Here is a 25833-nt window from a genome sequence, read left to right as displayed (position 1 = left end):
TTCCCAAAGTGTCTGCGGCCGCTTACAGGAATGTCTGGTCTCCTTGCGGGAATGAATAAATGCATAGTTTTTAAGGAGTTCAAATGCATTGAGTTTTGTCTGTGAGGCGGTCGTTAGTAAAGATTTCAGCCTTCGACAATGTCCATTAAGAGAGCTTCCACTGTAATTGATAGAGGATCTCAGTGAGGTTGTGGCGTTTACGGCTTAAGGTTAATTTATTTTTCTTACGGTAACAGAAATCTTGGAAATTAATTACCATTGTTTTAAAAAATTAATCAAGTTAAATAACTTTTATTGTTTTATATGATTAAAAATTATTTTGATAACTGTAATACATATTTAATGTCTTAGGATCATACTGGGATGGGAAAAGTGTTATTATTATTATTATTATTATTATTATTATATTATGATATCATGATTAGATACGGAAACATGTTTTACAGGTTTAACAGACATCCGCGTGAAGATCAAATTGAAAGTTTAAATAAATACATAATGACGCTAAAATTTTAAAAAAGTTATTATTATTGTTATCGTTATTTTTATTATTATAGTGGAATGTGTGAAGATTTGTAAATAGGTTTTCTAAGGAGATTTCAATAAAGTTCTTGTTATTATTGTTAAAATTTCTAAAAAAAAAAAAAAATTATTATTATTATTATTATTATTATTATGATCATCATCATAAGAGTTGTAGGCTAATATAGCTTACTGAGCTCTTCCTGTACTGCCAAACCACGTCTTAACTTTCACCTCCATGTCCAAAACTTTTTTTACAGTTAACATCTTTTCACGGCTAACGGTTAAAATTTCCCAATTTTTTACACCCAACAGCTGAACGTTTGGCCTGTTTTCGGCCAGCAGTTAACCCCCTTGAGACCCTCTAGTGATCCTCCATAACAAAAGCAGCGTCTCTTTGGTTCATTAGTCTCATCGCTAATGCAAATTTTCTTGATTTTTCAATAGCATAGCGTCTGCATCCAGGACTTATTCAGCTGCCTTGAGTGTTCAATCCACAAAAAAGTATGCAGTCCAAAGAAGACTTTTCCACCTCTCTTTCGTACGAGAAGGAAATCGAGAGAGCCAAGTGGTACAAAGATGACCTGGATAAAGGCGGCTGGAAAGAGGTGCACAGAAGTCCTGGTCACGTCTATTGGATTAAAACCTTTCCCGAAGACGAGGTCCCGATAACAATGCTTGCTTCGATCGACCTTCCATTATCGGCGGAGATGAACATGGAAATTTTAGACCCGAAAAACCAGGATAAACGAGATAAGTGGGATAAGACTTTCGTGGATCACGAAATCCTGGAAACGTATCCAGATAATAAAGGAGTTGTTAGATTTATGCGTTATCCGATTTCATTCCCGCTTTGGGATCGTTCATTCCTCTTGTTTCTTCCGCCTCCAAAAGAAATCGACTGGTTTGGCAAGCGAGCTTTTATTCAGATCCAGAAAGATGCCTGGCACCCGTCAAAACCGGAGGGAGCTGATGGCCTTGTGAGAGCAACCAACGGAGGAAATTTCATCGTGATTATCCCTGACGAAAACAATCCGAGCGCAGCATGTACGCTGTTCCGTCTCTCCAAGAATAACTACAATGGATGGCTGCCAACAAAGCATATCGAGTGGATTGTCGGAAGGAAAGTTACCGCTACGTTCAACCAGTATTTGGCAAGCATGGTCGAAGATTACGAGAAATACTTCAAGCAAAAATAATTTTTTTAGTGAAATTTGACCTGATTCACGTTGCTATGAAAACAAAGGACAATATAGCATTTTTCAGTAGCTGAGATAGTTGTCTTGTATTGTCAATACGAATGTAACCAAACCACTCATAAACATCATTGTAATCGATTGTATCGCAATACAGTAAATATTTTGGCAATAACGTAGTGTTTAAAGATCTTGTAGATCAGACTTGACAATAGCATAACTTTGCTACAAATGAACAAGAGGACCTCAGATGGCTTGAACAAAGGAATTCAGATGGTTCTTTAGACCTTTCCCGCATTCCAACAAGCAATAGCGCCGAGTCGAGGTCAGCGTGGACAAAAATACAGCAAATGTATGAAAATGTCCACCCCAACCTCGCTCTGGTGCTATTGTTCGTACGCACTGAAGTGGAATGCGGGAAAGATCTAAATAATTGAAGACCTGGCAAAACATTGAGTTGATGCGGTTGCGTAAGATGTAAATCTTTAACAAACCATTTTACTCGCACATTCTAAGATTAAAACTTTTTTAATGCCAGTTTTCTTAGAAAAAGTAAAGCCTCAGTACTAACCAAATGTAAAAGTCTTGACCGTGGCTTTGTTCTCAATTTACAAGAACACTCAAGAAACAGGGAGAAATACTCGTTCTCCGCTCGTGTTTCACTTACTTGCTTGTATTCTTTATATTTAACAATATGATTATGAGCTTAAGATTTCTATTTATACAATAGAGTCTTTCTGTCGAGGAACTATAAGCTAATAGTTGCTCCGCGGAAATTTGATGTTCTTCGAGGGTGAATTTACCTAATTTTCTGTTTTAATTATCTTTTTTGTAACTAAGTGTTTTTTCCTATTTGGCTAATAAAGCGCGTGTTGTTTGTAGAATATAGCTGCTGCATTTTTTAGTAGTTTTTAGTAGTATCTTTTGTATTGTTTCGCTTGTTTGTTTTACTGCCTAACTTGATAATAATAATAACGATAATAATAATAATATTTTTTTTTAATAATATCAAACTTTATTGAATATTATTTCATACAAACTTGAATCTTACATGTATCTGGTAAAAATTTAGAAATTCTGTTCTTCCTTAAGTTTTTTCTCTAAAATAATTTCTGTAATAATAATAATAAAAGATAATAGTTTACAACACAGTCCCAAGAAAATACGCGCGCTGATTGGTTAAAAATCACAGTGTTTTCATTAAACAATTAGATTATGAACTCGAGATTTCTATTTAAACAATAGAGTGTTTCTGTTGAAGAACTATCTGTTGATAGTTGCTCCCGAGGAAATTTGATGTTCTTAAAACAAATATTTGCCCGAGAAGCGAAGCTTCGATGGCAAATATGCTAGTTTTAAGAACATCAAATCTCCAAGGGGCAACTATCAGACCGATATATAGTTCCGAGACATAAACACTCTATCGTCTTTATTGTTCATCACTAAATTTTCTTCCGCGCGTCAGTTCAAAAATCATATCGAATTATTTTCAACTTTTTTAGATGAAAGCCGTGAAAGCCATACGTAAAATTTAGATTTCATTTGTCTATTTTTTTTTTTATAAGCTGGCTTGTTTATAGAAAATTTTTCACGGACGGGTACTCTCGATCCGGGTATTTTCCTCGGACGGGCACTATGGGCTGATAGTGTCTCTCTGCGGATGAACACTATCGCGTCACGTGATCAATTTAAACCAATAAGAATCGGAGAAAATTTAGTGATGAACTATAACGCGTGATAGTACACGAGGGTGAAGCCCAAGTCAACTATCACGCATAGAAATCGAGAGTGAATAGTCTAATTGTCTTAGTATAAACCTACTAGTCGTTCAAAACTTTAATCTCAATCCTCTTCAAAGACACTTCGAAAACACAAAGCTGTTACGCTACTCACTATCTACCACAGAGTAGATAGTGAGTGGCGTAGCCAATCTGAAAACGGCATTCGTGATAGAACTCTAGTACAGTCAAACCTGTATATAACGGTCACCCTTGGGAAATGGCCAGGTGACCGTTATATACAGGGTGACCGCTGTACACAGGTTTACTTTAAACTCCCCTGGAAGTTAATAAATAGCATTTTTATGTGCAAATAATTACTCAATTCACGTTTCATTGACAATAACGAGTAACAGCAACGCAATAAACACGATAAAAAAGGCCCATAAAATGTCCGTGGTGCACTTTAAGGGAGGTGCAGTAAAAGTCTACTGAAAGCTAATGAACAACGTTTTCAAGTGGAAAATCACTCAATTTTCATTTATTGACAACAATTTGAGACAGATAAGTACAGTACAGTGCTATAATCAGGGGACTATGACGAAAGTGAAAACAGTGTGGTACAGTTGTTTTGTTACAGTTACAGTGACTATTGTTTGAAAGCGACGACAACTAAATGTTATCTGCCGCAAGCATTTGTCGGACGTAGGCAATGACATATATTAGTAGTTGTATTCAGTACTAATATTTGTATTTTTGTGAGACCTCTGCCTTGGTGGCTGCTGTTTAACGAGCTTATGAATAAAGCTTGTCATTATTCGTTAATCGTAACCCAATTTCGTGACCGTTATGTACAGGTAAAAGATAATGAAATTGTGGATTCAGTAAGTCTAAAGGGTGACCGCGTCCGTTATATACAGGTGACCGCTATATGCAGGTCAACTGAACAGTAAATATAAGGGACGATTTTTGGGAGATTGTTCAGTGACCGTTATACACAGGGTGATCGCTATATACAGGGCCGTTATATGCAGGTTCGACTGTAGATTTATACCAATAAAGATTATGAGCTCGAGATTTCTATTGCGCGATAGCTGACTAGGGCGCAGCCCGAGTCAACTATCACGCATAGAAATCGAGAGCAAATAATCTAATTGTTTTAGTATAAATCTACTAGTCGTGCAAAACTTCATCTAAATCCTCTTCACAGACGCTTCAAAAACGCCAAGAAGCGGCCGTCATTTTGTTAACAAGGGCACACTGCTACGCTACTCACTATCTATCACAGAATAGATAGTGAGTAGAGTAGCCAATCAGAGAACGACATTCGTGATAGAACGCTAGTAGATTTATACTAAAACTCGATAGAAACACAGTACATGCTATCTATTTCCGAAATAATAATAATCATCATCATCATCATCATAAAATATTCTATGGCGTCAGTATCCAAATATTCAAAAGCGTTTTGCAATAACTATCAGCGAAAATCTAAAAAACTTAATCTAACAATTAAAAAGATTGGTCGAAAATAAATTGTAAAAAGGCCTTTTTTTAAAAAAGAAAGAAACGTTCTGAGTCTATTTTTAAAGACGATGCGTAAATTGAATCAGAATTCATGTTAGCCTGAGACTCCCTTCTCTTTTTGCTCGGTGGGAGACAAGAGGAAAATAATCTGCTCACACCAACTCGATTTCCTATCGTACATGCGCGAACTACACCAGCATGCCGAACGTGTCGTGCATTGTCATGCAAAACGTATTTTTAGTCATCTTGCGGTCAATTGTGGTGAATTCAGGTGAATTACTTGAATTCCGGCTTTTCCGCCGTTTACTACAGAAATTTCGCAAACGTCTACGAGGTAACCAGCGACTGAAAAACTGACGAATTAAACCAAAACTGGCTTCATTCAAGACCATGCTGTTCAGCACGTGCTTCGGAAACTGATGGACAACATGTTGTTAAAGAATTTTAAATTATCAACCCTCATATCACGTGCCTTTGACAATGAAGAGCTTGTTGAATTCGATTAATGTACAGCAATAGATTCTGGAACTGTGAAAATAGCCTGCGAACGCACACGTATTTCCGGCTGTCGCTTGTCTCCGACGTAATGACTTTTGTTTATCCTTGGCCAATCAGATTCCATGATAGAATGAAACTCGAGTGCTCCTCGCAGCGAATACCTCGCGCAGTGATTCTGGGGCTACTTAAGCTAAGCTGTGATTGACTTAAAATCCCTACGTCACAAAAATCGTTTCCTGGCTCGGGTTCGCAGACGTTATTTTCGGCGGAGACAAGCGACAGCCGGAAATACATCTGCGTTCGCAGGCTACTGTGAAAACAGCAAAAGATCAAAGATTACCAGTTATTCGTCGGACACAAGTTTTAAATCGTGACGATCGAACCCTTGTCAGTGCAGTGTTGCCAATTGCAATTTTTAGCCAACCACGGGGTAGCAGATATTGTCGGCAGTCTTGCAAACGGACAACGACTTGAATCTTATCTGCCATGCTTTAGTTTTAAACCGGTTAAAACTTGTCAAAAGCCGGTATTTTTAATTTGTTCTTTCCAGATTCTGGACGAGCGGTTGCGAGCAGAGGTTTCCTCTAATCTCTGACCGAGCAGAACTCTGTCTCGCAGAGCATGCACGCACGTATTTTTTGCTTCGGCGAATAATTGTTTAACATAATAGATGGAATTACTCTCGCATTTTGATTGGTTCTTATCTATGATCAATTAGAGGACAGACGGTTAGAGACGTCCTTAACCTTTTTTTTTTTCGTTATCATATCAAACAAATAGATTCCATGTTGCCGCTCGTCTCTTTAGGAATAGATCGCAGAAGACGTCAAAATGTGGTAAGAACCTCAGTAACATACTCGGCTATGTACATTGTTTTTTGTTCTTACCACATTTTGACGTCTTCTGCGATCAATTACTGAACAGACGCACGGCAACATGGAATCTATTTGTATAATCGAGATTTTTACGTGACTTTGTATTGATTTGGCTCGAAAGGCGCGTGACAGAGTGATTATTGTCTTATTCAAGGTTGATTTGATTACCGAACTCATTTTACTCATCCGTTGCTTCTAGCTGCTTTTCAGTCGGCCGGAGAACAAAGACCCAACTGAGATTGAACACTTTGAAAAACTATAAGGTATGAAAACTTTGATGCCGACGTACCTCAGTTACTCCGTGTTCTAGCCTAGAGGTGACTCTTTAAGTTTGGCGTCATTAGGGGTGGTGAATGGTCCTTTAAAAAGCCATGGTCTCGCAAAATTTTCGCCGAATTTCACGGGTCTCGCAGTCTCGTTTTTTAGCGGTTCTGTGCGTCTCGCAGTCTCAATTTTTCTCACAAAGCTGTCTCGCAGTCTCGATTGTTTTCAAGGCTAAGAAAGTCGTCAAGTACCGATTTGTCTATTCTTTTATAAAGTTAAATGACATCACAACATCTTAGAACCTGAACGTCTTGAGTTCGCATTTAAAACACTTTAAAGTCTCGGTCTCGTAATTGAAGAAATCAAAATGTCTCGGGCTTGCAAAGAAAAACGCTAATCTCTTCGTCTTGCAAAGTCTCGCATTTACCATTCGCCACCCCTGTCATTGAATAACTCAAAATATTTTGCATGTTTGGAACACTTGGTGTGTGCCGATCCGCGCGTTTGAGCGAATTCGAGCCCGAATATTTGGCTTCTTGCGCAGGGATACATATTTTCTGGTCAGGATTTCGTGTTGGATGTCTAATTAGGATCCCCAGTCAGAATTTTTGGTCAGAATTTCGAGTCAGGGTCTTAAGTCAGGATATCATTTCAAGCCCAGGTTCGGTCATCCGTTCAGAAGTCACAATTATTCAGTCACAATTCTTTGTTATTTTAGTAACATTTCAGTTATATCAATAGGTGAATATCTACTAATATCTGTCAGTAATATAATGGCATGAGGCTAATTTAGTGAACTCTTTTACACAACAGTCCATTCCATCTTGACTTTATTTACAAGCTGCAAACACAGGCATCGATATTATATAGGCATCATTCAAATTTTCAAACATCTGCGATTTTTTTAATTTTTTGGAAAGCGAACTTGACCTGCAGATGCTGCGCGCATGAAACATGATCCCTAGAGTTCCGCATGATTTCACGCAAAACTTATCATTAGCGGCAAGCAGTTCGCTTGTCGTTCGTCGCTTTTTTTTAGGGACAAACAAACAAACAAAAAAGTCAATCATTCTTTCGTATTTTAGTAATTGAAAGTTTTTGTTTGGGCCAATAAATTATATATGATATTTATTACAGCCGATGTTTTAAATTCTGGACGCTTTGACTCGATTTCGTTTGGTGAAAAATTTAAAATTAACTTTTAATTGGTTTCCACTGGGTTTCCAGTGCTCTCAAATTTTCATTTTCACTAGCCAAAATGGCTAGTGAAGCGCAAAATCCACTAGCCCAAATGGAACTTTTACTAGTCTGTGGCGAGTTGGCTACCGTTAGTCTCGAGCCCTGGAATACGATTAATACGTGACATTATGCTGTTGGCCATTGCGTTACAATTTTAGCCGTTTATAAGACAATTTATGAGAATGCTTCGAAAATTACTCTAAATGCTACGTGTAGAAAACAATTTGAATAAAATGCCTTACCTTACCTAAAGAGAATTAGGCGAGTTTTACTTTCTGGCGGTTTGCTTCCTCTAAAGAGAATTTCTCTTCAGGGGAAGCAAACCACCAGAAAGTAAAACTCGCCTAAATGGCTTTAAACCAACTCCAGGAACCCAGAGCCATCAAAATAACGCAATGCAAACATAAGGTAAGCCATTTTATCCAAATTATTTTCTACAGGTAGCATTTAGAGTAATTTTCGAAGCATTCTCATAAATTGTCTTATAAACGGCTAAAATTGTAACGCAATGGCCAACAGCATAATGTCACGTATTAATCATATTCAACGTCTGGGCCGCCTGTGTTAAACTTCAGAATTTCTTACGATACCTTCTGAATTGTTTTTCTCCCAAAATCCATCTTCAGGATCTTTGAAATCGTTTTCAATTTGTCCTAGATGAGAATCTCGGCCATTTCGAAGCGAATTCATTTGATCGCGCCAAAATCGTCATGCTGACCATACTGCTGCATATGGTAATTGGAGAGTATTTTTTGACCTTGAAATGCTGCTCGAAGATGGCGAAATCCGAACTCGTGGTTGGGAGACCTTGAAATCCTGCTCGAAGATGGCGAAGCGCGAACCTTGAAACGCGAACAAGAATCTTGAAATGCTGTTAGAAGATGGCGAAACGCGAACTCGTGGCCGCGAGAACCTTGAAATCAAGAATTTCATGTACCCGACACCACTCCAGCCGTTTTGTGAGCCCGCGTTCCTTGCCCCACGTTACCCGAGACCACCGTGCGCGCCTAGTTTCATCAAATCGAGAACGTTTCGCATACTACCAACACATTTCTTACTTTTTTGAAATTCCTTGTATGTATACACGCGGGGAATCCTAAGGTGCCTCTTCGGGTTTTGGCCTCTGGGCCAAAACCCTGCGGGGGCAATAACTGTTTCTCGAATTGCGTTACAATACTGAGTTCTGCAATGTTTCGAAATACATTTTGCTTTTTTGATTGAGAGGCATGTACTAAACAAGAGACTACCATCCGAGAGAACGCATCCCACGCATGGGCATCTTCAGATGATAATCTTTTTTAATCTAATTTTAGCCCGTGGTCACACTTCAAGGCTGTTTTAGGAAAGACACCCGACTGGTCAATTTAAATGACGTTAAAATTTCATTTAACTTTAAAAGTTAATTGAATATGCAAAAAATTGCGCCTGGATTTACGGAGTGCAGGAGCAAGTGAAATTCTACTTGTCCTGCGCTTTGAAAGAGCTTTCCAAAGAGATCTTTTTCTCTTTAATCCGTTCAGTACCTTTCGAGAAACGACATTCGGGGGGGTTTGAATGCAACTCTTGTCAGCAGCCATGGCGCCTCATGTGAATCAGTCACGTAGAGAAATGACAAGACGTATTTTCGAAGTAGACTTAGGATAAGCACATAATCTCTTTACTAAAACCTGAGCTACCGAAATGAATGAAACTATCAAAACAACCAAAACCCTGACTGTCCTGGATTTCTAGCCACGATCTTCGCTAACAGTTATAATTGGCATTTTTTGTCATTCTGTAATCAGTCAATTTTCGGCAAGTCAACAAAAAAAAAAAAGTACATTAGAAGACTGCCATATTCAAATTCTAGTCCTCTAGCATCCTGGCCGGGCCGCCATTTTGATCGACATATAAAAACTAACATGAAATTTTAAGAAAACAGACCTAGCACCATGTGACTCCAAATACACGCCATGGTTTGATTTTTTACGCCTAACAGCTGAACGTTTGGCCTGTTTTCGACCAGCAGTTTACCCCCTTGAGACGCTCTAATACAGTTTGATCCTCCATAACAAAAGCAGCGTCTCTTTGGTTCATTAGTCTCATTGCTAATGCAAATTTTCCGAATTTTTCAACAGAATAGCGTCTTCATCCAGGACTTATTCAGCTGCCTTGAGTGTTCAATCCACGAAAAAGTATGCAGTCCAAAGAAGACTTTTCCACCACTTTTTCGTACGAGAAGGAAGTCGAGAGAGCCAAGTGGTACAAAGATGACCTGGATAAAGGTGGTTGGAAAGAGGTGCACAGAAGTCCTGGCCGCGTATATTGGATTAAAACCTTCCCCGAAGACGAGGTCCCGATAACAATGCTTGCTTCGATCGACCTTCCATTATCGGCGGAGATGTACATGGAAATTTTAGACCCGAAAAACCAGGATAAACGAGATAAGTGGGATAAGACTTTCGTGGATCACGAAATCCTGGAAACGTATCCAGATAATAAAGGAGTTCTTAGATTTATGCGTTATCCAATTTCATTCCCGCTTTGGGATCGTTCGTTCCTCTTGTTTTTTCCACCTCCAAAAGAAATCGACTGGTTTGGCAAACAAGCTTTTATTCAGATCCAGAAAGATGCCTGGCACCCGTCAAAACCGAAGGGAGCTGATGGCCTTGTGAGAGCGACCAACGGAGGAAATTTCATCGTGATTATCCCTGACGAAAACAACCCAAGCGCAACGTGTACGCTGTTCAGTCTCTCCAAGAATAACTACAATGGATGGCTGCCAGCAAAGCACATCGAGTGGATTGTCGGAAGGAAAGTTCCCGCTTCGTTCGACCAGTTTTTGGCAAGTATGGTCGAGGGTTACGAGAAATACTTCAAGCAAAAATAACTTTTTTGGTGAAATTTGAACTGATTCAGTGCTTCAATAGCTGTTATATTTGAACGGCGTTTCTACAGAAACAAGGACAATATAGCATCATTTAGTACCTGAGATAATTGTCTTTTATTGTCTCTATGTGTCTGACCAAACTACTTATAGACGTCATTGTAATCGACTGTATCACAATACCGTAAATATTTTCACAATAAACGCAAGGGTTAAAAACTTGTTCCTCGTGCTTTATTCGGGGTCGGGTGAGGAGGGGGAGGGGGGGGGCGGGGGAGAGACGGGCTGTAATATATTATGGCGGGATACTATGTCTTAGTTCAAAAAAGAATACCGCTTGTTATAATAAAGTGCCATAGAACAAGCGCTCTCATTGGTTTAAAAAAAACGTGCTTGCAAAAGTACAAAGCTCGCAGTTCACGAATCATGAGAAAAGCCATAGAAGTTAATAGAGGGAAATGGTTATGAACCTCCCCAAAGTTCTTTGTTGTATGCTTTTGTTCTCTTTTTTGGCCTTGACCGTGCACAAAAACACAATAGTTACTACTACTATCTACTACCGACCGAGGAGCTAACCAATAGAAATGTCTTATTACGTAACTCATGCATAGTGTATGTTTGTCGGGCTTCATAACCATTCCCCTTTATTAACTATGGAAAAGCTCACGAGACCATCCGGGTCTTTTCATTTCTGTGCACGTGCAGCAGAACTCACTTCTCTCGCAAACTTAAGTAAAATTTCGCAACTGAATTAAAAACAACACAGGTTTGCCTCAAATGAACAAGAAGACCTCAGGAGGTGTGTGTTTTAAACAAAGGCCGATTCACAAGCTCTTTAAAAAAAATAATCTAAAAGCCTGGCAAACATTGAGTTCATGCAGTCGCGTAAGATCCGTAACGAAACCATTTTACCAGTCTCTTAGAAAAAGTAAAGCTCTATTTTAATCTGAGTACTGAGCAAATATGAAAGCCTTGACCGTGGCGATGGACGCGTCCTCGATACCGTCTGTCAACATTCTAGAGTCTAGAGATATTTAATGCGTACCAGTACAGAATTTATAAGTTAGATTTCTGCTCCTTCAGTTTCCACAGCTTTCGATTTTCGCAATCTGGTAAAGGGTAGGTTTATATGTATCGTTTAAATTTATCTCCAAACATAGTTCAGATCGTTGTGCCTTTTTGTCATGATCCCTTGTCACAACTCGCCATCGAAGCGTCATCTTGCATAAAGTTGTAGATGAATAACTGCGTAAACATGTCCCTATCAACAGAATGTGCCGCAGCATTACTATCTTTTAGATACCCTAGTTATAAACCTTTATTAAGCGGACACTTGGGAAGGTCACGAGGATGTCCGCTTAATAGAGGTTTCACTGTAATAATAAAAGATGCTAAATAAAAATTTTGACAATACGGGAACGAAATGATATGATCCTTATTTCGCTTGTCATCATTTGATTACCATGAGATGATAGTTGATGAGACCGAAGGCTGAATCAACAATCACCTCACAGTTATCGAGAGAGAATAATCTAATTTTAGCAGAATTCTAACGGAAAGATACCTCAAATAAGGGTTTCCAATTATTTCTCCGCATTTGCATTCAGTATTCAAGTAGAATTCTACTAAAACAGATTACAATATATCTGCTGCATACTCGATATTGGAGCTGATTCATATGATAAATCTTGGCAAGTGAACATGGCTGACAGTAGCTTAATGAAATTTTCATTTATTCGAAAGATATTACTCGCAGTCCAGGATATTTGAAAGCATGGGGAATGTGAAGTATATTAAAATCGTTTTTGAATTTTCTAAAAGCTAAAGATACAAATAATTAGAAATAGAAGGAGTAACGTCATTCGACGTTTCGATGTATCCAACATCATTATCAAGATAAAAATTGATAATTATGCTAATGGCATAGCTTCACGCGAATAAAGTTCGATTGCACGTTCAATGATGGTTTGAGATCTTGTGTAAACGACATTTCGTAAACAAGGCAGACTAGTTTATTCCGGCACTTTTTGAGGACCGAGAAATTGTCCGCGATAGTTTCATATGTTTGCCAATCTTGAGCTTGTGTGTTCGATAATACGTTGGTATAGGTGTCGGTTGGTAAAACTGACCGACATAGTCGATGTCGCATAGACCACATTTGAAATGATATATCACGCTTTACGAGTGAATAAATGAAAGACCATATATTTCAACTGCGGAGAAAGATATGAAGATATAATTGATCATCGCAGTTATACACAGAGCTCAAGCAGTTGTGAAATTAAAGGCTCTAATTTCACAACTGCTTAACCTGTGTGCATAACTATGATGATCAATCATATCGTCATATCACGCATTGTTCGCTTATGATCTTCGGTGTTGGCTCTCGAGTCTTGAGGATGTTGCCGACTTTCTTACTACTGAAGACTGGATTCAGAGAGACAACGATTTTAGCACTAAGATTTTGTAGCTGTCTCCTTGTCTGCTCCTTAGTTTTCTGGTCAATGAAAGGAAGCGAAAACATGACCATGGGAAGAGTGTTGATGCTCTTGTCTCTCGCTTCACTCGGTACATTGTCAGCTACAATATTGAAATTTTTAAGACTGGACGCGGTCAGAAGAAAGAGGAGAATTCGAACACCAATGATAACATGCAACATTAGCAGTATCACTGCAACAAAAAGCAGTGTTAGAAATCAGCCCTAAGAAAAAACGCGCGCTGATTGGTTAAAAATCGTGTTTCTATTAAACAATTAGATTATGAGCTCGAGATTTCTATCACTGACGCATAGAAATTGAGAGCGAATAATCTAATTTTTTTAGTATAAATCTACTAGTCGTTCAAAACTTGCATCTAAATCCTATTCACAGACACAAACACAAAGAAGCGGCCCCCAGCGCACATAGAAATCGAGAGTGAATAGTCTAATTGTCTTAGTATAAACCTACTAGTCGTTCAAAAATTTAATCTCAATCCTCTTCAAAGACACTTCGAAAACACAAAGCTGTTACGCTACTCACTATCTATCACAGAGTAGATAGTGAGTGGCGTAGCCAATCTGAAAACGGCATTCGTGATAGAACGCTAGTACAGTCAAACCTGTATATAACGGTCACCCTTGGGAAATGGCCAGGTGACCGTTATATACAGGGTGACCGCTGTACACAGGTTTACTTTAAACTCCCCTGGAAGTTAATAAATAGCATTTTTATGTGCAAATAATTACTCAATTCACGTTTCATTGACAATAACGAGTAACAGCAACGCAATAAACACGATAAAAAAGGCCCATAAAATGTCCGTGGTGCACTTTAAGGGAGGTGCAGTAAAAGTCTACTGAAAGCTAATGAACAACGTTTTCAAGTGGAAAATCACTCAATTTTCATTTATTGACAACAATTTGAGACAGATAAGTACAGTACAGTGTTATAATCAGGGGACTATGACGAAAGTGAAAACAGTGTGGTACAGTTGTTTTGTTACAGATACAGTAACTATTGTTTGAAAGCGACGACACCTAAATGTTATCTGCCGCAAGCATTTGTCGGACGTAGGCAATGACATATATTAGTAGTTGTGTTCAGTACTAATATTTGTATTTTTGTGAGACCTCTGCCTTGGTGGCTGCTGTTTAACGAGCTTATGAATAAAGCTTGTCATTATTCGTTAATCGTAACCCAATTTCGTGACCGTTATATACAGGTAAAAGATAATGAAATTGTGGATTCAAGAAGTCTAAAGGGTGACCGCGTCCGTTATATACAGGTGACCGCTATATGCAGGTCAACTGAACAGTAAATATAAGGGACGATTTTTGGGAGATTGTTCAGTGACCGTTATACACAGGGTGACCGCTATATACAGGGCCGTTATATGCAGGTTTGACTGTAGATTTATACCAATAAAGATTATGAGCTCGAGATTTCTATTGCGCGATAGCTGACTAGGGCGCAGCCCGAGTCAACTATCACGCATAGAAATCGAGAGCAAATAATCTAATTGTTTTAGTATAAATCTACTAGTCGTGCAAAACTTCATCTAAATCCTCTTCACAGACGCTTCAAAAACGCCAAGAAGCGGCCGTCATTTTGTTAACAAGGGCACACTGCTACGCTACTCACTATCTATCACAGAATAGATAGTGAGTAGAGTAGCCAGTCAGAGAACGACATTCGTGAGAGAACGCTAGTAGATTTATACTAAAACTCGATAGAAACACAGTACATGCTATCTATTTCCGAAATCATCATCATCATCATCATCATAAAATATTCTATGGCGTCAGTATCCAAATGTTCAAAAGCGTTTTGCAATAACTATCAGCGAAAATCTAAAAAACTTAATCTAACAATAAAAAGATTGGTCGAAAATAAATTGCAAAAAGGCCTTTTTTAAAAAAAAGAACAGAAACGTTCTGAGTCTATTTTTAAAGACGATGCGTAAATTGAATCAGAATTCATGTTAGCCTGAGACTCCCTTCTCTTTTTGCTCGGTGGGAGACAAGAGGAAAATAATCTGCTCACAACAACTCGATTTCCTATCGTACATGCGCGAACTACACCAGCATGCAGAACGTGTCGTGCATTGTCATGCAAAACGTATTTTTAGTCATCTTGCGGTCAATTGTGGTGAATTCAGGTGAATTACTTGAATTCCGACTTTTCCGCCGTTTACTACAGAAATTTCGCAAACGTCTACGAGGTAACCAGCGACTGAAAAACTGACGAATTAAACCAAAACTGGCTTCATTCAAGACCATGCTGTTCAGCACGTGCTTCGGAAACTGATGGACAGCATGTTGTTAAAGAATTTTAAACTATCAACCCTCACATCACGTGCCTTTGACAATGAAGAGCTTGTTGAATTCGATTAATATACAGCAATAGATTCTGGAACTGTGAAAATAGCCTTCGAACGCACACGTATTTCCGGCTGTCGCTTGTCTCCGACGTAATGACTTTTGTTTATCCTTGGCCAGTCAGATTCCATGATAGAATGAAACTCGAGTGCTCCTCGCAGCGAATACCTCGCGCAGTGATTCTGGGGTTACTTAAGCTAAGCTGTGATTGACTTAAAATCCCTACGTCACAGAAATCGTTTCCTGGCTCGGGTTCGCAGACGTTATTTTCGGCGGAGACAAGCGACAGCCGGAAATACGTCTGCGTTCGCAGGCTATTGTGAAAACAGCAAAAGATCAAAGATTACCAGTTATTCGTCGGACACAAGTTTTAAATCGTGACGATCGAACCCTTGTCAGTGCAGTGTTGCCAATTGCAATTTTTAGCCAACCACGGGGTAGCAGATATTGTCGGCAGTCTTGCAAACGGACAACGACTTGAATCTTATCTGCCATGCTTTAGTTTTAAACCGGTTAAAACTTGTCAAAAGCCGGTATTTTCAATTTATTCTTTCCAGGTTCTGGACGAGCGGTTGCGAGCAGAGGTTTCCTCTAATCTCTGACCGAGCAGAACTCTGTCTCGCAGAGCATGCACGCACGTATTTTTTGCTTCGGCGAATAATTGTTTAACATAATAGATGGAATTATTCTCGCATTTTGATTGGTTCTTACCTATGATCAATTAGAGGACAGACGCTTAGAGACGTCCTTAACCTTTTTTTTTTTCGTTATCATATCAAACAAATAGATTCCATGTTGCCGCTCGTCTCTTTAGGAATAGATCGCAGAAGACGTCAAAATGTGGTAAGAACCTCAGTGACATACTCGGCTATGTACATTTTTTTTTGTTCTTACCACATTTTGACGTCTTCTGTGATCAATTACTGAACAGACGCACGGCAACATGGAATCTATTTGTATAATCGAGATTCTATTTCGTCACCACTGCCACAGGGATCCCATGAGATTGCATCACGCATGCGCCCGTCAGTGCTTATCGCTTCGCGCCGTCGGAAGGCAGCAAAAATTTTTGCTGAATGAAATTCTGAAAAATTTCTTTTGCACACTTCCGTTACGCTATCTGGAAGAACAAATCACCGACTGAAGGAACATGAGCGCTGACGACAGGGAAAAAACAGATTCCAGTGCCAACCCTTCTAGGATTGAGGAGAAAAACAGCTCGGCCGACATGGCGAGACAGCCTGACTCAGGCGCTACTGTCAACTAGCAAAAAGTCCCCTGATATTGAGGGGAAAATTGCCACACTTGTCGACAATATTCTGACTGGAGAACTGTCTCAAGATTCAGTGAAAGAGAGAGGCGAGAAATATCCGCCACCTGCAAATTGCAAATATCTCACACCGACCCTGGTGAATGAAGAAATCTGGGATTTATTGACTAGAAAGAACAGGTCAGTGGATCTGGCTTTTCAACGTGTTCAGGAACCGATTATTTCTGGGTTATCCTCACTCTTAATTCTAGCCGACCGGCTATTCAAAGATGTTCAGAGCGCGAAAACTGTGAACGTGCGCGAAATCTTAACGCACGTGATGGATAGCATTGCACTCTTCGGACATGCAAACTGGAAGCTTAACATGAAACGCCGGGAGCTCATCAAGCCAGACCTTAACCCACCTTACACTAGACTGTGTAAAGAGGAAATAAAACCCTTAACAAAGCTGTTTGGCGACGATTTATCCAAACACCTCAAAGAAATGTCCGACGTAAAACGTGCCGGACAACAAATGCAGAAAGCGACCAGCGGTTCAGCCTTTACTAATAAGGCCTCGAACTCCAAGGCACCACGTTCGAAGCCTTATGACCGACCATCAAATCGTCTGAATGCGTTCAAACGCCGTCCTTTTTTAGGGCACGGCCGAGCAACAACCCATCAGACAAAGATGAACAAGACCTCCCCAAAGTTCCAGTAGAACAACAGGTAAGGGAAATAGATTCCACCACAAATATTAATTTAGAGGACCTGCACAAAAGTGTTGAAAATTTCAAAGCAGGGCACGTGAAACACCATTTGCCATTGTGGGAATCATTGACTAATGACCCCATTATTTTGGATGCCATAAAGCATCACCATATAGAGTTTGAGGCTGAGTTCCCGAAGCAGATGGCCAGGCCTAACAAAATCCATTTCTCACCAGTGGAAATCAATATCATTGATGCAGAAATTGCTAAACTTGTGAGTAAGGAAGTTCTTACATTGGTGAACAATACACCTGATAGTTTTATTTCAAATATTTTAGTTCGACCTAAAAAGGATGGTACTCACAGGATGATACTTAATTTGAAACCACTCAATGAATTTGTTGATTATCATCATTTTAAAATGGATACGTTCCGAACTGCCCTCAAGCTCATCCGACCTGGATGCTTTATGGCATCGGTAGATCTCAAAGATGCTTACTATTCTATCCCCATAGCAGAGGAGGACAGGAAATTCCTTATGTTTGAATGGAAAGGGAAATACTACCAATTCACATGCCTACCTAATGGCTTGTCCTCTGCCCCAAGGATTTTCACAAAAATCCTTAAGCCGGTTTATGCACATCTACGTTCTAATGGACATACATGTATGGGGCACATTGATGATTCCCTTCTCATTGGTCAGACTTTTTACTCATGTCAACGAAATGTATTTGATACTGTCAGTTTGTTTACCAAACTTGGCTTCACTGTACACCCTGTGAAGTCTGTGCTCCAACCCCTACAAAAAATAGATTTTTTGGGTTTTGTGCTGGACAGTATCACCATGTTGGTAACTCTCAATGAGTCTAAAGCCATGAAGGTCAAATCCGCTTGTGAAAATTTGCTCCTTCAAAAGACAGCCACTATCCGTACTGTTGCTCAGGTCATAGGCTTCGTTGTTTCCAGTTTCCCAGCAGTAGAATTTGCAGAAATGCATTACAGGCATTTGGAGCTTGACAAAATTTGTGCACTCCGTGATAACAAGGGGAATTTTGACGCCATTATGACCCTGTCTACCCCATCTAGGACAGAACTGACTTGGTGGGTAAATAATGTCCCACATGCCTCTAAAGCTATTAGCCATGGAAACCCTGACCTTATGCTCACCACTGATGCATCTAATCTGGGTTGGGGAGCTGTCTGTGGAAATAACTCCACTGGGGGACTTTGGAGTCTTGAAGAACAAAGAAACCACATTAACTATCTTGAACTGAAAGCGGTACTACTGGGCCTACAATCCCTTTGTAGTGTTATTAATGGGAAACACATTCTTGTTCAATCTGATAACACTACTACTGTGTCATATATCAATGCAATGGGGGGTATCAAATCAATTCCATGTAATGACATGGCAACCATTATATGGGAATGGTGCATACAACGCAACATCTGGCTAAGTGCCACTCATATCCCAGGGTCTGATAACATTCAAGCTGACAAGGAATCAAGAGCACTAAGGGACGCGACAGAATGGCCCTTGTCGCAGGAGGCCTTTAAGGCCATACATGATCGCTGGGGTCCATTTGACATTGACTTGTTTGCCTCCAGACTTAATTTTAAGGTCCCTCAATATGTCTCATGGAGACCTGACCCTGGAGCACAATTTATTAATGCTTTTTTCATGGACTGGAAACCTCATTACTTTTATGCTTTCCCACCCTTTAGTGTCATTGCAAACTGCCTGCAGAAGATCGAACAAGACCAATCAACAGGACTCCTCATTGCTCCACTCTGGACAACACAACCCTGGTTTACGCTTCTACTGAACCTTCTAACAGACTACCCCCTAGTACTTCCCCAGTCGGACACTCTTCTAGTCCAGCCTCACAGCAATGCAGTCCATCCTCTCAGCAAGCGGTTGCAACTGATAGCTTGCAAAGTATCAGGGAATCCTTCTGCCAGCGAGCTATTTCAAGCAAAGCTACCAACATCATCTTGCAGTCTTGGTCTGCAGGTACCCAAAAACAATATGCCCCTTATCTCAAGAAGTGGCATGACTTTTGTTCTAAACGAGAAGTTAATTCATACAATCCACCTTTGAACAAAGTGCTAGATTTCCTAGGCAGTCTGCATGAACAAGGATTGTCATACACAACTATAAACACTGCAAGAAGTGCACTATCTGCTGTCATTCTTCCCACAGACAACGTGAACATAGGGAGCCATCCCATCGTCTCCCGCTTCATGAAAGGCATCTACAAGAACAACCCACCAATGCCACGGTACCGCACTACATGGGATGTAAACCTAGTCCTTTCTTATTTGTCATCGTTGTCCAAACCAACGGAGTCAAATCTAAAATCCTTGACTCTAAAACTGACAATGTTAATTGCACTTGTATCTGCACAAAGAGGACAAAGTCTCCACATGTTAGACATCCAGTTTATGAAAGAAGGGGATAACTTTTTTGAGTTCGCCCTACCAGAGCACATAAAACAGAGTAGACCTGGATACAAGGTACCTTCAGTGCTTTTACAAGCCTACCCTGAAGACCAATCTCTCTGTGTTTTTACTCATTTGAAAGAATATCTACAGAGAACAAAACCACTAAGAGGTACGGAAACAAAGCTTTTTCTTAGTCATATGAAACCACATCACCGGGCCTCTAAAGATACCATATCAAGGTGGATTCGTTCTGTAATGGCAGATGCTGGTGTTGATGTTAACACCTTCAAACCTCACAGTACCAGGGCGGCAGCTGCATCGAAAGCGAAAAATGTATCTGTTCCAATCAAGGAAATTCTAGATACTGCTGGTTGGTCTTCGGAGAGAACATTTGATAGATTCTACAACAAGCCCTTCCAAGGGAATGGTGTTTTTGCCACTTCTGTGTTGCACATTGATTAGCTAGAATGCACTTTACAAAACCATAGACTGTGGGTGCCGACAGTTTGCATGTTGTCATGCCTACCCATATGCATATAACATTTGTTGTTCTCTTATTCAGACCTATTGTACACACATAGGTACTATGTTATGATTAAATTTCCGTTTGTTTTACATTATTTCTCATGTGAATGTCTGGGCTTTGAAGTCTCATGGGATCCCTGTGGCAGTGGTGACGAAATAGAATTGAAAAATTAAACGAGACTTACCTGTAAGTTGAAGTTTGATTGGAATTCTATGAGTCACCTACTGCAACAAGGGGATTTCATATTTTGTCCCTCAAAAGCAAATTCATGGAGACTCATAAAAGCATATCTTGCAATAGAAATGAGCCTAAAAAATGCAAAAACACATGGCAAATTACAGAGGTGTCAAACTCAACGAGTCGACACGCAGATAACATGCAGACCTATGACCTAAAAAAATTTGCCATAGCATGATCTAACGGCTCAAATTCACTTAAAATTCCTCCTTGTTACACAACATGAAGTGCCCTTCATGAACACGAGTGAAGCGACAAGAAAGGTCGAGTGACGAACAGAGAACGGCAAATGTACAAATGTCACGAACCGTAGGAGTCGTGTAGGCTAGTCAACCCCATTTTACATTGCTGGAACAAATGAGATCACAAGCAACGAATAAAAAAAGTGAATCTTATCCTGTTGTCTTATCTGACCCTTTAGAAATAAGGGAGGAAGGGGAAAGAAACAACACAGATAACACAGCGGTTAAAAGCCGCAAAAGATTAGAGCGGAGAAGAATCAAACAGAAAAAACGCTTTCAAAACAACATTGAGTCACGCAAGCAACATATCAAAAACCTGTCAAATACGCAGCTGACAGACGAGCAAATTACCCTGCTATCCCGTGGTTTGAAATTCATTCCTGCTCCCGTGACAAGAGAAAACACTATCAGGCGCCAGCTACTCAATGACTTCAGTCATTTTGCCAGAAGAATGCGCCTTAAGTACATATTTCACGGTCACGACAAAGAACCTCATCCTTTCCACGTCAAGTCAGACTGGGACCCACCAGTCCAGCACTCAGTTGCTCCAGAAACTTTTCTAGAAGAAGTCAAATTTGACCTTGCTAATATCAAATTGAACAGGCCGAGAGACAACCTGTCACAGGGAGAGCGAAATGCTCTCAAAGAACTATCGCGTGACGAAAACATTGTACTAAAGAAAGCCGATAAGGGTACCACAACCGTCATAATGAACAGAACAGATAAACTTAACGAGGGTCAAGTCCAACTTGATGATATACACAACTACCGGCCCCTAGACAAACCTGTGGTTGACACCACGGCCAAAAAAGTTCACCGATTGATTCGATCACTACTACAAGAAGGCCACATAGACGAAATGACGGCTAAATGGCTCTCCCTAACGCCCGACCCTCCACGAATACCAGTGTTTTACACACTTACAAAGATTCACAAGCCGACACCTGTTGGTAGACCAATTACATCAGGGTGTGACGGCCCTACAGAAAGGATCTCAGCTTTTGTTGACCACCTTATTCAGCCAATAGCACAAAAGCAAACCTCGTATCTTAAAGATACAACAGACTTTCTTAACTTCATCGAAAAGACTAAACTGCCTAAAAACACCATTCTTGTCTCTATGGACGTCACCAGTCTCTACACGAACATACCACAGGAGGAGGGTATTACCACTGTATGCGAAGCATACGAAGAATTTTACCAGGAGAACCCTCCAATTCCTAGCAGGTACCTAAGAGAAATGCTAAGTCTGATTCTACAAGAAAACTCGTTCCAATTCAATGGAAAAGATTACCTCCAAACTCATGGAACAGCCATGGGAACGAAAATGGCCGTAGCTTTTGCTAACATATTTATGGCCAAAATAGAAAAAGAAATACTCAGACAAAGCTACACAAAACCCATTTTTTGGAAAAGATACATCGATGACATCATATCCATGTGGAACACAAGTAGAGATAAAATAGAAGACTTCCTTCTAAAGGCAAACAGTTTTCACCCAACGATAAAATTCACGGCTGAAATCTCAGAAACTGAAACTACATTCTTGGACACGAAAGTGTACAAAGGTGACAGATTCAATAAGGAATCTATTCTTGACGTGCGAACTCATTTCAAACCTACAGAGACCTTTCAATACACGAATTTCTATTCGTGTCACCCACCAGGCGTCACGAAAGGCTTTATCAAAGGAGAAGCGTTAAGGCTTCTGAGAACAAATTCCTCTCAACTTATTTTTGAGGAAAACATGAGTAATTTCAAAACACGCCTGCAGAATAGAGGTTACCCAGCTAGAATTGTAGAAAAACACCTTTCAGAGATTAAGTTCTCTGATAGAAAAATGTCACTAACACAGAAAGACAAAACCGCACAAAAGAAAATACTGCCCTTTGTCACACAATACCACCCGGCGTTGCCTAACCTAAAAGACACACTACTGGGGAAATGGCACCTTATAGATAATCACCCGCTACTGAGAAAAATCTTTAAGGAGCCCCCCATCATCTCGTATCGCAAGGGAAAGTCCCTCAAAGACATCCTAGTTAAAGCTAAACTATGAAGGCTTTATTACTTATTCATCCGCGAACGGCAGGAGTCGTGCAGGCTTGTCAACACTTTTATCACGCAATTTTACACGTTTTGTGAGCCCGCGTTCCTTGCCCCACGTTACCCGAGACCACCGTGCGCGCCTAGTTTCATCAAATCGAGAACGCTTCGCATACTACCAACACATTTCTTACTTTTTTGAAATTCCTTGTATGTATACACGCGGGGAATCCTAGGATGCCTCCTCGGGTTTGGCCTCTGGGCCAAAATCCTGCGGGGGTAATAACTGTTTCTCGAATTGCGTTACAATACTGAGTTCTGCAAAGTTTTGAAATACATTTTGCTTTTTTGATCGAGAGGCATGTACTAAACAAAAGACTACCATCTGAGAGAACGCATACCCCGCATGGGCATCTTCAGATGATAATCTTTTTCAATCTAATGTTAGCGCGTGGTCATACTTCAAGGCTGTTTGAGAAAAGAAACCTGACTGGTCAACTTAAATGACGTTATAATTTCATTTAATTTTAGTAGTTAATTGAATATGCAAAAAATTGCACCTGGATTTACGGAGTGCAGGAGCAAGTGAAATTCTAACTGTCCTGCGCTTTGAAAGAGTTTTCCAAAGAGATCTTTTTCGCTTTAATCCGTTCAGTACTTTTCGAGAAACGACATTCGGGAGGGTTTGAATGCAACTCTTGTCAGCAGCCATGGCGCCTCATGTGAATCAGTCACGTAGAGAAATGACAAGACGTATTTTCGAAGTAGACTTAGGATAAGCACACCATCTCTTTAGTAAAACCTGAGCTACCGAAATGTATGAAACTATCAAAACAACTATCAACCCTAACTGTCCTGGATTTCTAGCCATGATCCCGGCCAACAGTTGTAACTGGCATATTTTCTCATTCTGTAATCAGTCAATTTTCGGCAAGTCAACAAAAAAAAAGTAGGTTGCAAGACTGCCATATTCAAATTCTAGTACTGTAGCATCCTGGCTGGGCCGCCGTTTTGATCGACATATAAAAACTAACGTGAAATTTTAAGAAAACAGACCTAGCACCATGTGACTCCAAATACGCGTGATGATTGGATAATTGATTCTTCTGGTCTGCGAATCAAAACATATCCAAAAGCCGAATTGCATGCTCTGGACTGTTAATATGTTGCACATTTAAATAGCAAATTAAAGTAATGTTTGTTACAGATATTTTCATTTCCTCTTGATATTTTCCCTTTAAATTTGGTAGAAAAAAAAAACAAAAACAAAAACAAACGGCATGAAAAGTGCAAACTAGAGAAGAAGCTAACGATAAGCAGCCAGTGAAAGCCAATCAGTCCTGCCAGGAGCTGCATATAGGCTAACTGAAAAGTACTAACTTAATTCCAGTCCTCTTGGCCCAAGGGGTTCTGAGAGGTTGCATTCATAGTTTACCTCGTTAGTTTTCCCCATCATCTAATGCAAATTTTCTGAATTTCTCAACCGACAGTGTCTGCATCCACAACCTCCTCAGCAGCTCCCATGAGTGTACAACCCGCACAAAGCATGCCTTCCAAAGAAGACTTTTTTACCTCTTTCTCGTTCGAGAAGGAAATCGAGAGAGCCAAGTGGTACAATGATGACCTGGATAAAGGCGGCTGGAAAGAGGTGCACAGAAGTCCTGGTCATGTATATTGGATCAAAACCTTCCCCGAAGACGAGGTCCCGATAAATGTTCTATCTTCGATCGACCTTCCATTATCGGCGGAAATGTACATGGAAATTGTAGACCGGAAAAACCTGGATAAGCGAAGAAAGTGGGATAAGGTTTTCGTGGACCACGAAATCCTGGAAACGTATCCAGATGATAAGGGAGTCGTTAGATTCATGCGTTATCCGACTTCATTCCCGCTTTGGGATCGTTCGTTCATCTTGTTTTTTTCACCTCTAAAAGAAATCGACTGGTTCGGTAAGCGAGCTTTTATCCAGATCCAGAAAAATGCCTTGCATCCGTCAAAACCGAAGGGAGCTGATGGCTCTGTGAGAGCGACCAACGGAGGCAATATTGACGTGATTATCCCAGACGAAAGCAACCCGAGCGCAGCGTGTACGCTGTTCAGTCTCTCCAAGAATAACTACAATGGATGGCTGCCAACAAAGCACATCGAGTGGATTGTCGGAAGGAAAGTTCCCGCTTCGTTCAACCTGTATTTGGCAAACATGGTCGAGGGTTACGAGAAATACTTCAAGCAAAAATAACTTTTTTTTAGTGAAATTTGAATTGAATTAGTGCTTCAGTTAATAACAGTTTATATATTGGAACGGTGTTCCTTCAGAAACAAAGGGTAATATAGCATCCTTCAATAGCTGATAGAATTGTATCCTGGTCGCCCCTATGTACCAAACCACTTGAAAAACACATTTTTATTACATGAACTGCGGAGTTTTACAAGGATTTCCAGCCCTGAAAAGCCGCAATTTTACCTCGTGTAAAATTACGATAATTTTTCACTGTAAGGATATGAAGTCTTCGGCAATCTTCGGTTTTCTTAAGAAATCGACGTAATCCTCCGAAATTTTTGGAAAATGTTCGCGCACGTTGGTGTGGCGTTCGGACATTTTTTGGAGAATCTTCGAAAATCTTCGCGAGGAGTCGTAAATCTTCGGGAATAGTCAAAAACGTCGTCTTAGCATGTAAATAAAATAAATATCCTGTGATATCGAGTTCAACAATCGAAAAGAAATATTGCATATCTACGTGCGCCCATGTATTATTCTCTATGTAATCGACCGTATCGCAATATTGTTAAAATTTTCACAATAAACGCAAGGTTT

The 25833-nt window shown here is 40.0% G+C and overlaps 5 protein-coding genes across 7 annotated transcripts in view; all 5 read left to right on the top strand.

The window, feature by feature from the left end:
- The first annotated feature begins 699 nt into the window (after positions 1–699).
- LOC145494513 (uncharacterized) overlaps positions 700–25833 on the top strand; it is a 94461-nt gene continuing 69327 nt past the window's right edge. For both annotated transcript variants that reach the window (XM_081474001.1, XM_081474002.1), the window contains exon 1: positions 700–3452. In XM_081474001.1, the coding sequence (XP_081330127.1) occupies positions 1029–1721 (693 nt within the window). In that variant the 5' untranslated portion in view covers positions 700–1028 and the 3' untranslated portion in view covers positions 1722–3452. The remainder of the gene's footprint in view (positions 3453–25833) is intronic.
- On the top strand, positions 6259–25583 carry LOC145494512 (uncharacterized). Of its 2 annotated transcripts, none has more exons than XM_081473998.1 (2): positions 6259–6599; positions 24509–25583. In XM_081473998.1, the coding sequence occupies exon 2, from the start codon at positions 24541–24543 to the stop codon at positions 25255–25257; it is 717 nt and encodes a 238-aa protein (XP_081330124.1). In that variant the 5' UTR covers positions 6259–6599; positions 24509–24540; the 3' UTR covers positions 25258–25583. The 2 variants fall into 2 exon arrangements, with proteins under 2 accessions (XP_081330124.1, XP_081330126.1); XM_081474000.1 differs by lacking the exon at positions 24509–25583 and adding an exon at positions 9957–10924 and having other exon boundaries at positions 6273–6599.
- On the top strand, positions 13228–18466 carry LOC145494150 (uncharacterized). The gene is made up of 2 exons (XM_081473613.1): positions 13228–13273; positions 16764–18466. The coding sequence occupies exons 1-2, from the start codon at positions 13228–13230 to the stop codon at positions 17531–17533; spliced, it is 816 nt and encodes a 271-aa protein (XP_081329739.1). The 3' UTR covers positions 17534–18466.
- LOC145494149 (uncharacterized) lies at positions 17725–20674 on the top strand. Its single transcript, XM_081473612.1, has 2 exons — positions 17725–19143; positions 19248–20674. The coding sequence occupies exons 1-2, from the start codon at positions 17725–17727 to the stop codon at positions 20427–20429; spliced, it is 2601 nt and encodes an 866-aa protein (XP_081329738.1). The 3' UTR covers positions 20430–20674.
- On the top strand, positions 21208–23090 carry LOC145495162 (uncharacterized). The gene has a single exon (XM_081474740.1). It carries the CDS (start codon positions 21424–21426, stop codon positions 23029–23031), a length of 1608 nt encoding a protein of 535 aa, XP_081330866.1. The 5' UTR covers positions 21208–21423; the 3' UTR covers positions 23032–23090.

This window comes from Orbicella franksi, chromosome 8 (assembly GCF_964199315.1).
Source record: "Orbicella franksi chromosome 8, jaOrbFran1.1, whole genome shotgun sequence".
Taxonomy (NCBI): domain Eukaryota; kingdom Metazoa; phylum Cnidaria; class Anthozoa; order Scleractinia; family Merulinidae; genus Orbicella; species Orbicella franksi.
Note: the sequence above shows the minus strand (reverse complement) of the source record. Positions and strands in the feature narration are given on the sequence as shown.

Coding starts and splice junctions, on each gene's coding strand:
- LOC145494150 (XM_081473613.1), top strand. CDS start 13,228: ATGACCATGGGAAGAGTGTTGATGCTCTTGTCTCTCGCTTCACTCG. Junction 13,274..16,763: donor CTTGTCTCTCGCTTCACTCG/GTACATTGTCAG, acceptor CAACCCTTCTAG/GATTGAGGAGAAAAACAGCT.
- LOC145494149 (XM_081473612.1), top strand. CDS start 17,725: ATGGCCAGGCCTAACAAAATCCATTTCTCACCAGTGGAAATCAATATC. Junction 19,144..19,247: donor CCTCCAGACTTAATTTTAAG/GTCCCTCAATAT, acceptor CCCACCCTTTAG/TGTCATTGCAAACTGCCTGC.
- LOC145495162 (XM_081474740.1), top strand. CDS start 21,424: ATGCGCCTTAAGTACATATTTCACGGTCACGACAAAGAACCTCATCCT.
- LOC145494512 (XM_081473998.1), top strand. CDS start 24,541: ATGAGTGTACAACCCGCACAAAGCATGCCTTCCAAAGAAGACTTTTTT.